Source organism: Eumetopias jubatus, unplaced genomic scaffold (genome assembly GCF_037043125.1).
Source record: "Eumetopias jubatus isolate StellerSeaLion01/CBP00866 unplaced genomic scaffold, mEumJub1_p1.0 scaffold_12, whole genome shotgun sequence".
Taxonomy (NCBI): domain Eukaryota; kingdom Metazoa; phylum Chordata; class Mammalia; order Carnivora; family Otariidae; genus Eumetopias; species Eumetopias jubatus.
This window is the reverse complement of record NW_028274818.1, coordinates 66,125,709-66,140,407: the sequence shown is the minus strand read 5'-3', so window position 1 is coordinate 66,140,407 and position 14,699 is coordinate 66,125,709. Positions and strand designations below refer to the sequence as shown.

The window sequence follows — 14,699 nt, the reverse complement described above, 5'->3', positions numbered from 1 at the left end:
ATGCTACTAATATGTCAGGTACTGTTCTAAGGTGTTTACAAATATTAAGCTTCTTTAAACTCCAAAGAATCCAGGTGAAATGGATACTATGATTGTATTCATTTCTGATGAGGAAATGGAAGCAGGGAAAGGTAACTTGCTCAAGTTCACACAGCTAATTAATGATGGAGCTGTGACTCTAATTTAGGAGGCCCTGTTAGGAACCCACCAATATAACTACCATGCTTTGCTGTCTCTGCAGCTTCTCCCCAGATGAGACAAATGCCCAAGCATGCTCACCTCACCCGATTCTTACACTTACCTCCACTGTGTTTGTATTTAGATTAATTCTGATCTGCTTTAAATATGTATTTCCTTTCTCTTTGATTTTTGTAGAGTGAGGGTGCTTGCTTTTACAGACTACAGTAAAGTCCTCTGAGATACCTAGCCACCCTATTTCCCAAATCTCTCACAGTGGCCTTGTGGCTTTATATCTCTTTTTGATGGAGAATTTCCTCCGAGAATATGTTTTTCTTCCAGTTTTATTGAAATATAACTGACATATAATGTATTAGTTTAAAATATACACCATCATGGCTTGATACATGTATATAATGCAAAATGATTACCAAATAAGTTAACATCCATCACCTCTTATAGTTATAATTTTTTTCTTGAAGGGAGAATGTTTAAGATCTACTCTCTAAGCAAGTTTCAAATATACAATACAGTGTTGTTAACTATAGTCACCATGTATTCCATTCGTCTGCAGAACTTACTTATCTTGTAACTGGAAGTCTGTACCTTTTCCCTCATCTCCCAACCCCACCTCTGATAACCAACATGTTCTCCATTTCTATGAGTTCAAATTTTTAAAATTCTACATATAAGTGAGATCATATAGTATTTGTCTCTTATTTCATTTAACATAATGCCCTCAAAGTCCATCCATGTTATCACAAATTACAAGATTTTCCTTTCTTATGATCATATGATATTCCAGTGTGTGTGTGTGTGTGTGTGTGTGTGTGTGTGTGTGTGTACGCACATTTTCTTTATCCATTCATCTGTCAATGGACACTTAGATTATTCCCACGTTTTGACTATTGTAAATAATGCTGCACTGAACGTGGGGGTACATATATCTCTTTGAGATAGTGATTTTGTTTCCTTCAGATATATACCCAGAAGTGGAGTTGTTGGACCATATGGTAGTTCTATTTTTAATTGTGTGAGGAACCTCCATACTATTTTCCACAGTGGCTGCACCAATTTACACTCCCACCCACAGTGCACAACCCTTTTCTCCACATCCTCACTAACACTTGGTATCTCTTTGTCTTTTGGATGGCAGCCATTCTAATGGGTACAAGGTGATTATCTCATTGTGGTTTTGATTTGCATTTCCCTGATGATTAGTGATGTCGAGCACCATTTTATGTATCTTTGGCAATTTTTTTGGATGTCTTCTTTGGAAAAATGTCTACTCTGGTCCTCTGCCCATCTTTTAATTGGATTATGTGGTTGTTTTTTGTTTTGTTTGGGTTTTTTTGTTTTGTTTTGGCTACTGAGTTCTAGGAGTTCTTTTATATTTTGGATATTAACCCCTTACCAGATATATGACTTACAAATATTTTCTCTTATTCCATAGGTTGCCTTTTCACTTTGCTAATGGTTTTCTTTGCTGTGCAGAAACTTTTTACTTTGATGTAATTCCACTTACTCATTTTTGCTTTTGTTTCATTGTCTTTGTTTTGATATCAAATCCAAAAAAATCATTCCTAAGACCAATGTCAAGGAGATTACCCAATGTTTTCTTCTAGGAGTTTTATGGCTTCAGGTCTTATGTTCAAGTCTTCAATCTGTTTGAGTTGATTTTTGTGTATGGTGTGAGATAGTGGTCCAGTTTCATTCTTTTGCATGTGGATATCTAGTTTTCCCAGCGCTAATTATTGAAGAGACTGTCCTTTCCCCATAGTATATTTTTGATGCCTTTGTCATAAATTAAGTGATCATATATATATATGTTCAATAAACAGGTATATGCATATTATTTTTGGGATCTCTATTCTGTTCCATTGATCTATGTGTCTGTTTTTATGCCAATACCATACTGTTTTGGTTACTATGGCTTTGTAATACAGTTTGAAATTAGGAAGTGTGATGCCTCCAGCTTTTTCTTTCTCAAGATTGCTTTGGCTCTTTGAGGGGACTTTTATGGTTCCATACAAATTTTAGCATTGTTTTTTCTATTTCTGTGAAAAATGCTGTTGGAATTTTGATAGGGACTGCATTGAATCTATAGATTGCTTCATGTAGTATAGACATTTTGACAATATTAATTCTTCTAATCTGTGAACATATAATACATTTCCATTTATTTGTATCTTAATTTCTTTCATCAGTGTCTTATTAGAGTTTTCAGTGTATAGATCTTCCACCTCCTTGATTAAACTTATTCCTAGGTATTTTATTCCTTTCAATGCAACTGTAAATGGGATTGTTATCTTAATTTCCCTTTCTGATAGTATGTTCTTAGTGTATAAAAGAGTATTTCCAGAGAAGTTTTTTTTTTTTTTAAATAAAACTTACTAAGTTCTTGTATACATGAAAATATTTTTAACTCACTCATAATTAAGTGATACTATGGCTTGGTTAAAATTTAGGGTTCAAAGTTCTTTTTTCTTCAACATATTGAACACTTAACTGTTTTCTTGCATTTAGTGTTGCCATTGAGAAGTCTGGTATCAATTTAATTTTTCTTCACAGATGATTTACTCTTTGTCTTTGAAAGTTTTTAGGATTTTCTCTTGATCTATGATATCCTTAAATTTTACTATAATGTGTCTAAGTGTAAGTTTTTAAAAATTATTCTCCTTAGCACATAATGATGTATTTCAATATGAAGTTTTTCATCTTTAATTACTGGGAAATAGTAAGTGATTATTTCTTCAAGTGCTTCTGTTTTCTTCTTTCCCCTTCCAAGTCCTACTACAGAGATACTGAAACTATTTCTGTCATATGTCTTATATCATCCATGTCATCTTCCACCACATTAACTTGTTCTTCTCTTACATCTAGTTTGCTCATTCTATTAAAGCCATCTGCTGAGTTCTTCATTCCAGCAGTTATATTTTCACATGAAGCACTTGCAAATTATTTTTCTTCATAGGTGCCTTATCCCACACCATGTTACCAAGAGACTTCCTTTTTAAAAAAATCTCTTTCAGATACTTACTGTGCCTATTTTAAATTAATATTCTGGTCTCAGAATTTTGCTATATCTAGCATAGGTTATTCAGCTTGTTTTTCTTTTACACCAGTTATACTTCTGTATATTTTATTAGCTTTTCAGATCCATCAACCTGTCTCTCACTCTGTGGTTTATCCAAGGTTTCTGTTCTGAGGAGGGAGATCATTTGTTTTCCAATTTTTAGAATTTCTTTGTAGGAGCTTGAGATATAAGCAACTAAATCTTCATGTTCTACCATAATCAATATTCAGTGATAGTTATGTTGAATAGAATGAAAAAATAGTAATTCACCTGAATTTTTCACTAAATGTTTCTCTTTTTCAGTGGTTTGTCAACTTCAATCTTAGATTCTTCTGAGTGGCCTCAACTTAATATCTTCTTTACAATGCATCCTCTAAGCACTACTCGTTACAATAGTAGACTTCAAAACACTGAATTTAGGAAGATGAAAACAAGGAAACCACAAAAAAGAGAGCAAGCATAGAAGCAATAATTTCTATTCATTGGAAATATCCATTTATTTTACTACCTACATGAACTAACTATGCCAGATAAGTAAGTAATGCCAATCTGTGTTTTCTAGAACCCCAAACCATCTCAAGTTATGGTGCAATTATGTGTTTAGTTGCTAATTGTATATCTAACATTAATAGATATTTTTTAAAAGAAAATACTTAGACATGTACAGATCTACATGCAAATATTGGCTCCGTAGCTTACTATTTGTGTGACATTTGGAAAGTTAATTTCTTTAAGCCTTAGTTTTCTGCTCTATGGAGACATATTAGACACCGCCACACACTGTAGTAAGAATTGAATTAGAAACTTTTAGACATATGATAGAATAATAGTGACAGAAATAATGATAGAGTAGATAGATACTGTCTGGGGCATAGTCCTATTCAGGAAATTGTAGATATGATTATGAAGCTGCTCTTTATATTATTTTTTGATTGATAATTTAAGAAGTCTTCTAAAATGTTTAATCCCATAAATATTTATGTAAGTATTTCTAGAATAATGTTAAGGCTATTTTCCTGTAGATATAAAAATAAAAGTATAACCCCAAAGAACCAGCAAAACACAAACCCAGCATTCTTCTGAACTTTGCAGGTCTGTAGCCTTTCTCCTGAATCAAATATGCATTTGAGTGCACGCTAATGCTGTGCTTATGGTATATTTAAGTTGCATATTCCTCCACTACTATGTATTCCATGTTTTATATTTTAAAATGGGGGGGGCGGCGCCTGGGTGGCTCAGTTGGTTAAGCGGCTGCCTTCGGCTCAGGTCATGATCCCAGCATCCTGGGATCGAGCCCTGCATCAGGCTCCTTGCTCCACAGGAAGCCTGCTTCTCCCTCTCCCACTGCCCCTGCTTGTGTTCCCTCTCTTGCTGTGTCTCTCTGTCAAATAAATAAATAAAATCTTTAAAAAAAAATAAAATGGGAACAATTAATAATGAAAAATTGTTTGGAATTTTGAAAAAATTGGTTTATCAATGATTTTATTTCTCCTTCAATTTGTTAGTGCCCAAAACTGATTTGAAAAAACCTTAAGAGCATAAAGCAAAAGGAGAATATACTTTAAAAACAGTAATCTTTCAAAAGCCCAGAAATTATAAAAAAGAAAAGGCATAAAACTTCCAACTTGTCAAGCTTTTCCGCTAATAAATAAAACCAACCAAACCAAACCATGTACTTCAATATAGCCGTTCCATCTTCAATTTTTATAATTTTTTAGATTGAAATTATTAAAAAAATAGAAAAAAGGAAGAAAAACAAAACAAAACAAACTTTATGGCACTCTTCCTACCTTTCTTAGTGGTGGTTATTTCCAGTCATATAACATTAATTTTCTTTCCAAGCTTTTATGTTTGCAATTTTGAGGAAACCAACAGCAAAAATCACAGCAAATACAAAAAGTAGAAGAAATCCTTATTTGTATTTTTTTTTTTCAGAACACATCATGCTTATATCTAGATTGAGTACCTTAGCTGGAAAGCCAGTTGAACCAGGACATCCCTTTTTCCTTAAGGTTGGTGTGTGAACTGGAGGAGGAGTACTGTCTACAATCTGAATCCAGGAGCAAAAAAGGAAATAAATGTCATGAAACACTCCATCTATTTCACACATCACTAAAAATAAATCAAAGTAAATAAAGCCAAGCAAGACATCAATAAGGCAAAAAATATCTCAATGAAGCTAAAATTCTCATAGTGTTGATAATTTAAATTTCAGCCTGCAATGTCTACAAATGAAATAGTTGCTCAATTAGCAGAAAAAAAAATTTGTCTGGAAATTTAAAAAGAAATGATTCAGAAAAGAGAATCCACAGAAGAAAACAAAAACGTCACAGCATACAGCCTACATAAAAATGAGGATATTAATTTTCAACTTCATCTGAAAATGCACATTAATTATTAAAAGTATCTGATTTTTAAAAAAGGATTTAAAATAAAAATATTTAGAAGATTCTTTTGACTCCTAACTTCTATACACAGAATGTATGTTACACATATGGAACACAATTCAGTGGATTTGTGTGTGTGTCTGTGTGTGTATGTAGAAAGAGAGGGAGAGAGACATTGATTAGTGGGATTTTGTGCAGAAATCAATTTCCAAAGAAGGGAGTTAGACTATTTAGTATTATTGGAATTCAGAACCTAACATACAAATTCAAAAGTTAAAAGCCATATCTTTATAAGACATTAATGTAAGATATTTCTTTCAATGAAAGGAACCAGTGATTTTACTGGAAAAGAGACATCACTTGATTAGCAAAGTATTAAAAAAAATGCACAAAGAATTACTTCGTTTTAGGATGCTAAGCAAGCAAACAAGATGAAAAAACTAGCTTTGAATAAAGTTATAGAATAGTCTAAAATATTAAGAGAAAAATAAATGATCTCTCTTTGCCTTTGTTACTATATAAACAGAGTATTTTCTATGCCCTATAACCTTAAAATGCAATTGAATTGGGCTTCTCAGAGTTTTCTGCTTGTGAGTTTACTTCTAATTTAAATTTACCTTTAAATAGCTTGAAAAAGTTTTGAACCCAATTATAAACTAATGTTTAAAAATGTAAACATGAGAAATTAAAGAGAGGAACACTGAAAACCTATATAAAAATTTATAAAAAGCAATAGGAAACAAAATTGACATTATAATTTACACAGAAAGCCCAAGAGAAGTTTAGAAAAAAAGGAGTGAAGTAAGGGTGTTGGATACAAGATCAACAGAATTCATGAAGACCATAAGAATATATATTTGGAAAAGATTCCATTCACTGCAGTAACAAAAACTTTAAGGTACCTAGGAACAAATGTAACAAGCAATATGAAGTAAATTCATAAAGAAATTAACAAAACTTTACTGAAAGATATAAAAGAATATCTAAATGATAATATGTATACCCTGTTCATAGATGGAAAGACCCAATCACAAAGATGTCAATTCTCCTCAGATAAATCTATGAAATTCAATGCAATTTCAATCAAAGGCTCCACATGGAACCTGACAAACTGATTCTAAAAGTCATATGTAAAACTAAAGGGTCAAAAGGAAAAGGAAAAAGAATAAGGTGGGTGGGAGTGGCTGATTATACCAGGTGAATTATTTTAGGGTTACAGTAATTAAGACAATGTGATATCGATACAGGAATAGACAAAAAGAACAACAGAAGAGAAAAAAGAACCCCCAAACAGACCCATATATATAAGGCAGAGATTGTTTTACAAATCAATGGGGGAAATATAGTAGAGTTGGCTGTTCATATGAGAAAAATAGATTTAGAACCCCATTTCACATAATATGTAACAATAAATTTCAGTTTAAGGTCCTAAACAGGCAAAATAAAAAATTTTAAACTTTTAGAAAAAAGTATGGAAGAAAAATTTTAAATGCTGCATAGGGAAGAACTGCTTTAAGAATACATAAAAAACATAAGTCATAAAGGAAATGATTGATATATATAAGCCTACTTTAAAATAAACACTGTAGCAAGACAAAAAGACACCAAATAAAATTTTAAAATAAGCTATGGACTGGAAGAAAAGATTTGCAGTGCATATAGCCAGCTAAGGATTAGTATCCAGATTACATAAAGAACACTTACAAAAAATAGGAAAAATAATTCAGTAGAACAACAGACAAAAGACATAAACAGGCAAACCACCAGTGGTCAATAAACATAAAAAGATGCTGAATTAACACTTGAGATCAGAGAAATGCAAATTAAAAACAAAAATGCCACTCCATACCCATCAAATTGGCAAAAGTTAATGTCTGACAGTACCAAGGGTTGGTGAGGATGTGGGAAAATGGGGAACTCTCACATATTGCTGGTGGGAGTGAAAGTTGGTCCAACCACTGTAGAAAATAATTTGGCAAAATCTAGTTAAAGTTGAAAATGCATATACCACACAACCCAATAATTCAGCTTCCAGGTATATATATGCTAAACAAACTGCACATTTGCAAAAGCAGATAGCTACTAGGATGTTCACTTCAGCACTGACTGTAATAACAAAAATCGGAAACAACCTAAATATCTAACAATAGGAGAGTGCATAAATGGGGTATATTCATAAAATGAAATATTATGTAACAGTTATAATGAATCAACTAAATGGACGCATATCTGCATGAGTCAAGCTCAGAAGCATATGCTGAATGAAAGAAGTTACAGAAAGATAAAGCTTTATGTTTGTGTAAAACATAAATATAAAACAAACATTCTCATATATTGTTTATGGATACAAATGAAGTGAAATTTAAAACGAAGGAAGAGGATGCGCATCAATTTCAGGGTCTTTAGATATGTCTGAGTAAGGAGAGAGGGGAATGGTATAGGGAAGGGTGTTTCAATTCTCTGGAATATATTCTTTCTTTGAAAACAAATTTGAAAAGGACAGGGCAAAATGTTCACATCTGTTAAATCTGTGGATGGTGGTTACATGTGTGTTTATTATCCTCTGTATGCTTGAGATATTTCAGCATTAAACATGTATAAGCTCGAAATATTGAAGCAATGATTAAAAAAAAAAAAAGCAGAGATGCATCAACTTAACCAGTCTGAGGTAGTCTGTCACAAGGTTGTAAAAAATCAAGTCAGAATCTAACTACAAATCACACTTCACTTCAGACAGCTTTCCAGAGCAGACTGCTTCCCTTGAACACGAGACACAGCTCTAGAGAGAATATGGGAAACAAAGGGGCTCTGTCAGAACTGCAAGCTGAGTGAAGAATCCAAATTGCATCTCGAGGCAGGAGAGCTTCACCGAGGCATGACATATCCTTCTCACTCGTTGAGGAAATGACCTCTGTTGAGAAAACTGGCTGACTGGCTGAAACCACTGACTTAACATGAGGTACAAAACAACACTGTTTTTGTATTATTAAAAGGCATGACATAGTTGAATGCCTCTTGCGGACTGAGCAGTTAGAATAAACTATTCAGTGGCCAGCAGTGGCAATTTTCATTTTAAGCTGTACTTATGAAGTAACAGTTGTGTAGGTCTTATTATATTTACTGGATGAATTAAAATACGAGAATGGCACCTGACACTGCCATGTGCCTACCAAGTTTATATCTGACAATTCCAAAATTGAGATAACCCTGCCCTCTGCTCCACATAGTCCTTTACTTAAAATAAAGGCTACCTTTATAAGTAAATAAGTATCTGTCTATTTTAGGTTGAATCTGTGGGGGGCAACTTGTGACTTTTGTTTTAGAGTCATATTTACGTTATCAGTCAAATGCAATCATCTCCAATAGATTGTGACTTATTATGTAATATATTTGATTAAAAGAAGAGTCAGATTTCACTTGTTTTTGCGATTCCCTCTTTCCTGACACAAGTGAAAAGTTGGGAAGCAAGACTGCTCCAATGAGGCACCTTAACTGGCTCAGCTTCACTAGATGTGGAAGGAGATGTGGACCTTGACTGGATGTTAACCTTGACGTTCGGATTCCGTACATATGTGTTCTCAACGGGATCGGTCTAGGAAGATAAGTCGGGAGAAACAAAAACCCAAGAAATCACTTTCAAACAATGTGCAGCTCTTAGCAAATTTCTGTAAGGCATAATCATGATAACATTTCTTGAGAAGAGGAAAACAAACTTCGGTTTGAATATTCACCTTTGGGATGTGTCATCACACAAAAGCATAACCGCTAGCTTTAATGTAAACAAAGATAAAGACAACAGTTAACAAAATGCTCCCATCTTCACTGCCGGTCTCTGACTTTGAGCACTGGTCTCCACTACATGTTCTTGACTTGTATTCCACAAATGAAATCATACGTGTGAATTAAGTGCAGAGTACTTAACAGAGTATGTGCTGCAGATCAGAGATAATTTTGTCCTTCATAAGAAGGAAATTTGGTCATCTACTAAGCATTACTTGAAAGTAAAAGAAACTAATTTATCAGTTTTGTGTCGGCTGAGGGCAACACTACTTTTTTATTCTGCAGCAGTAGAAATACCAGCACTTATATTCAGTTGCATCCTTTTAACCAAGTATTTTTAGAAACTCAAAATGCTTGGGGTTAAAACTTAGCATTAAAGACCTTATGGAGCATACCAATCGAGGATATATTCAGTTTGGCAGTTTTTGAAATTACCAGGATTGCATTTTTGAAATGAAGGGCAATGAAAGCAATTTTGAAAAGAGGTTGGGGAATTTGTTTCAACTGTATTGTACAGCAAGAACAATGCTTAGATCAGAAGCTACAATTCAATAAAATGAACAATCAGCTTAAGGATTTTAAATAGGTACTTAAAATATTTTTTCTTTTCCTTTACTATTATTATGGTTACTCTTTTAGGGACAGGCTAGTGGGCTGGCTAACCCTGCCGGAGTCCTCTGCTGGGCACAGGCAGGTTTTCTGGCAAACCAAAAGGCAAGACTTTGGTGGGGATGACTCACATAGCTCCCAACCAGGCCTTAAACCTTTAGTTACTGTGCTCAGGGCAAGTGGGGAGAAGAAGGGTCTCTGGGAGGGCATCTAAGGAACTTGGAGCAGCAGCTATCTATGTACCATCAGCTAGGAAGGTATTTCAATATTTTAAAAACTGGAACACCTGAGCTGAAGCATACCAGCTGTATGTCCGCTCTAAAGTGTGCAGGGTGGCTGATTTCAGAAAACTAGTACAGCTTATGAAGTGGGAGAGCCAGGCCCGAATCCCACTCCTTGACTTCAAATCCAGTATTATTTTTGTGGTACCAGAGGCATCTCCACATTAAAGGTACTCATAGCAATTTAATGGTCATGGAGAATGAGTTACATGATCTCTTTTCCTGACAGTGAACTCTGATCACGAACAGGAGAGTGGAAAAAAAGAAACTGAGACTCTTAAGACAAGTTTTGCCCAGTTCACAATTTTACGCAGGGAGAGTCAGGGAGAAGGTACTCCTTTTAAATTATTAATCTGGAATACAAATCTGGGCTGGAGATAGGGCAGAAAGATCCTACTTTCTAGAAATCTCCTCCTTCTAGTTTCCATACAATTACATAAACTGCAAGCTGAGTAAGAGGGGAGGCGGTTCAGTTAAAATGGAATTGATAAGCAAAGCAGTCCTGATGCATTTTACACTAATAAGAACATAAAATGACCTCAAATAATCAAGTTAAGTAACTCATAAAGTTCTAAAAAAGTGCCCAAGTAGGGGATTTGCTAAGTGTGAAAAACTGGGCATTTTAATAAAATTTAAGTTTCTGATCTGTCACACAAAAGCCTGTAGCCCATAGCTTGAGCGAAAGAGATAAAAGCAGAAGTTCCTGTGCAAAGAATAATGCTGTGAATGGGACTGGACAGCTAATATAGTGGCTTTCTGCCTCTGGTCCAATTACTTTAAAGATACCTCAAAAATGAGAAAGGCAGGAGCTTGCTGTATTCAGGAGTACAGGCTGACAATTGAAAAGCAGATCTGCTCTTTGAGCCCTGTGAACACACACTGGCCAGAGGTAAGCATGCGGTTTGATTACTTCTACTTTCTTGCACTGACATTAGAACACGCTGCCTTAAGACATTTTGTCAGCATGTGCCGCTGGGAGGTATACACCACAGAAATCATCACCCCTAAAAATCGACCCCACCCCTTGCCCCCACCCCATAGTTGGTTCTTCAAACATTCACCATCATGTTTCACGACCCTATGAAAACTGTGACATGATGACAGTGTGATACTGAACAAAGGGAAAAATACACCATCAAAGTTTAATCCTTGATTACAGAAATCAGTGATTCTTAAAGAACGCTTGAGGCTTTAAATACATACCTCTTGGCCCTTCTTTAGAATTACTGTCATTTATAAAAATTCTGTTTCTCCTAACAAGTTTTTAACTCATAAATGAAAAAAGAAAACAACAGGAATGAGAATAGATTTTAAAATGATTTTCTTAGCTGCATGAGGTAAAACTGGTTATTCAAAAGAGGAAACATTTAGATTTAAAAACTAACCCAATACCAATTCTAATAAAATAGAATAATAAAAATTTGCATACCAGCTTCTTGGAACTATATGCTCTTAAAATAGATTCCAGAGATTAAACAAAATCAGGTAGTTTTTGTTAAAACAGATTAACAGTAAGTAAAAATACCTGAGTAATATTTTGAGATGGCATTGAGTATATTTAAAAAGTTGAGCTACGCCATTTTTGATGATACTCTGGTTTTTAAAAAAACCATGAATGTATAAGCGAAGTTTAAAAATTACCACTTTATTTCTCAAAAGTGTGTTTCTTAGAAGGACAAGGAATAAAGTTTGGTAAAGATGAATAAAACTCATGGCAATAACGTTTTGAATACTGAATTAACAAATTTTTTCCCACATCTTCTAAAAGCTATTAGAAGCTAATACCTGTTAGATTAATAGATTTACATATTTCATTTCCTTTCTGGATTACTGTCAGTGTAAACAATATCTCAAAAGAGGTTTAATAGGAAAAATAAGAAAAATATAATACCACTTACACATTTTCTAATTCAAAGTGTTAATTACCACCAGCAGGACTGGTTTTTCAAGATGTTATTAATTTTATCTATAATTACATGCTTACTGATACATTTATAATTAAGGACTTATTCTATCCACTAAAAAGCAATTAATTTTACTGAACTTTCAGAATACTCAGTAACTATAAGCCATACTTTGCAGACAGCCTAAAATTAACTTAATAATTAATTGGCAATGATTCAGATATAACATGGCAGCAAAGCATCTGATTAATAGCACATCGATTATGTTTACCTTCCAAACCTTTATCGTGGTTATAATACAATCGTTAATAGTATACTTAAACCATGGAAGTTAAATTCTTTGTGTTTCGAAAAACTATATAGCATTAAATGTAAGCAATGACTTGAATTAATGATGCAGGAAAAGCTGATAAACATGATATACATCCATAGCAGAGATATCACAATTCAATAATTGCATTTAGCATTGTAGAAAGAATGATAAAAAGGAGAAAATAGTGAAAAGCAATACATAGCTAATATTAATTGGACAGTACCTGCTGATAGTATCTGGAGGAAGATCTTGGAAACAAATCTTAACCGAACCATATAAGCAATTCCCTCAATATTTCTAAGCTGCAATCTACTGAGAAAGATGAGGAATATCTTTATGTAAATGTGATTTTTTTCTATTTTCTGGTTAACTAATTCTTTTTTCTAAGTAAACCTACTTCAAGGAGTTATTCTGATGAACAGGCATTAGAAACATCTACCACACTCCAATGTCATTTTTTACCTACTGCTCTACTCTTCAGGGGGGAAAAAAAGAAAAACTGAATGAGTATCAGCAGTATCATCCACAATACATAACACTGCCATGTAAAAAGTCCATAATGTTTCCTGAATCTATTAGGATGTCCCTACTGAGTGATCCACAAAATTTATTTTTAGAGTAGTGCAGTAAAATAGAAAAGTTTTCTTTCCCCCTAGGATCAGATCTGAGTTTTAGGTGAACTCCTCAAATTATGCAGTATGGTTTTCTGATAAATAATAAAAACAACTAAAACAACTCATCTTGAACATGTATCAATGGGCCTTTTCTACTCCAAAAATAATTATAGATTTGAACAAACACAAGAAGCAAAACATTCTCATGAGAAACCTGGTTTTAAAGTAAAAGATACCAAGATTTGATACAGATTAGATATAGATTTTTAAAAAAGCTTACATCTAACATGTTGTTTGGTATTTGTAAATACAAAACTCTAAATTAACCAAAAAAATACAATTTTCATCAATTATCTTTACCCTTTAGCTAGAAGTATTTTTGAAACAAAGTGGCAAGTAATCCAATTTTTTGTATTAAAGAAACACTTCAAAACCTCAAAGTTTCACTGATATAATTTTTTTTGTTAACTGAGCTTATGATAAAAAACAGTATTATGGAAATACTGTATCATTTGGAAAACAAATCTAATATTTTATTGTCCTAAAACAAAAAATAAATCACTGAAGGTTACGACTAGTAAGTGCAATCTTACTAATTACAAATAATATAACTTGTTACTATTTCTGAAAATTTCTCCTTATTTTCAATATATCGACTTGAAAATCTACTCTGGAGAATTTACAAATGTTCTCAGAAAACATAAAAGAAACTTAAGTTACGTGTTAGCTATTTATAATCTCTCTTCCAAACTCTAAAGGAATAATCTAAAATGAGACATTTAATGTTTCTCACTATTAATGAAAACACTGTGGACCTTTCCATAACCACTTATATTCAGGCATTAATGATAATATTAATAACAAATCTTTTTCGTGCTATGCCTAATTGAATAACACCACTTAAAAAGAACGTATTCAAATTGTAAATGGAAACTTATAGTGGACTGGAAATAAAAACACAGCAAACCTTGAACAGTGATACCTCACTTATAGGACGTGTAAGAATCCTAAGAATTTTAAGTTTTTTATATAAAAGTATTACTTACTGCTCGTCTGAAAACACAGTCACTGTTGGATTCAAGGCCACTGTTAGGAATGGTAACCGTCTGTGTCCTACTGTAACACACTGCCGTCTCCCAGGACTATCAAGGCCCTCACTATTGCCAGGGAGATGCTTCTACTGAATAGCTGGTGATTCTTCACTCAGCTCCCTCATAGACATCACCACTTTTCAGAGGCAGTTTTTTAATTTGTCAGATACATAACCAAGGAAAAACTGAAGCAAGCCTGGAAAGCAGATTATCAAGCCTATCACATCTGCACTTAAAAAAATCATATACACGTCAAGAGACTCTGGTTAAGTGCGGCTTATTCATATCCTATAGAATGAAGATATAGACTGAATAGTATTTCCCTCAAAAATTTTTCCTTACATCAAGATTCACAGAGGTGCTCTGGGAGGCCAAGGCCCCTAGAAGTCCACAAGGCAAGTGAGATATAACTAATCTCTACTTAACCAGAAAAATAAAATCTCTCTGAATTATAACCATATTTAAAA

The 14,699-nt window shown here is 33.6% G+C and overlaps 1 protein-coding gene across 4 annotated transcripts in view; it reads right to left on the bottom strand.

Annotated features, from left to right (window-relative positions):
• Nucleotides 1-14,699, bottom strand: part of CDC42BPA (CDC42 binding protein kinase alpha) — a 350,267-nt gene that overhangs the window by 42,768 nt on the left and 292,800 nt on the right. For 2 of the 4 annotated variants that reach the window (XM_028111910.2, XM_028111912.2), the window contains 2 exons: nt 9,128-9,232; nt 5,220-5,303 (listed from right to left, as the gene is read on the bottom strand). In XM_028111910.2, coding sequence (XP_027967711.1) covers nt 5,220-5,303; nt 9,128-9,232 — 189 coding nt within the window. The remainder of the gene's footprint in view (nt 1-5,219; nt 5,304-9,127; nt 9,233-14,699) is intronic. The other 2 variants (XM_028111911.2, XM_028111914.2) reach the window with 1 other exon arrangement.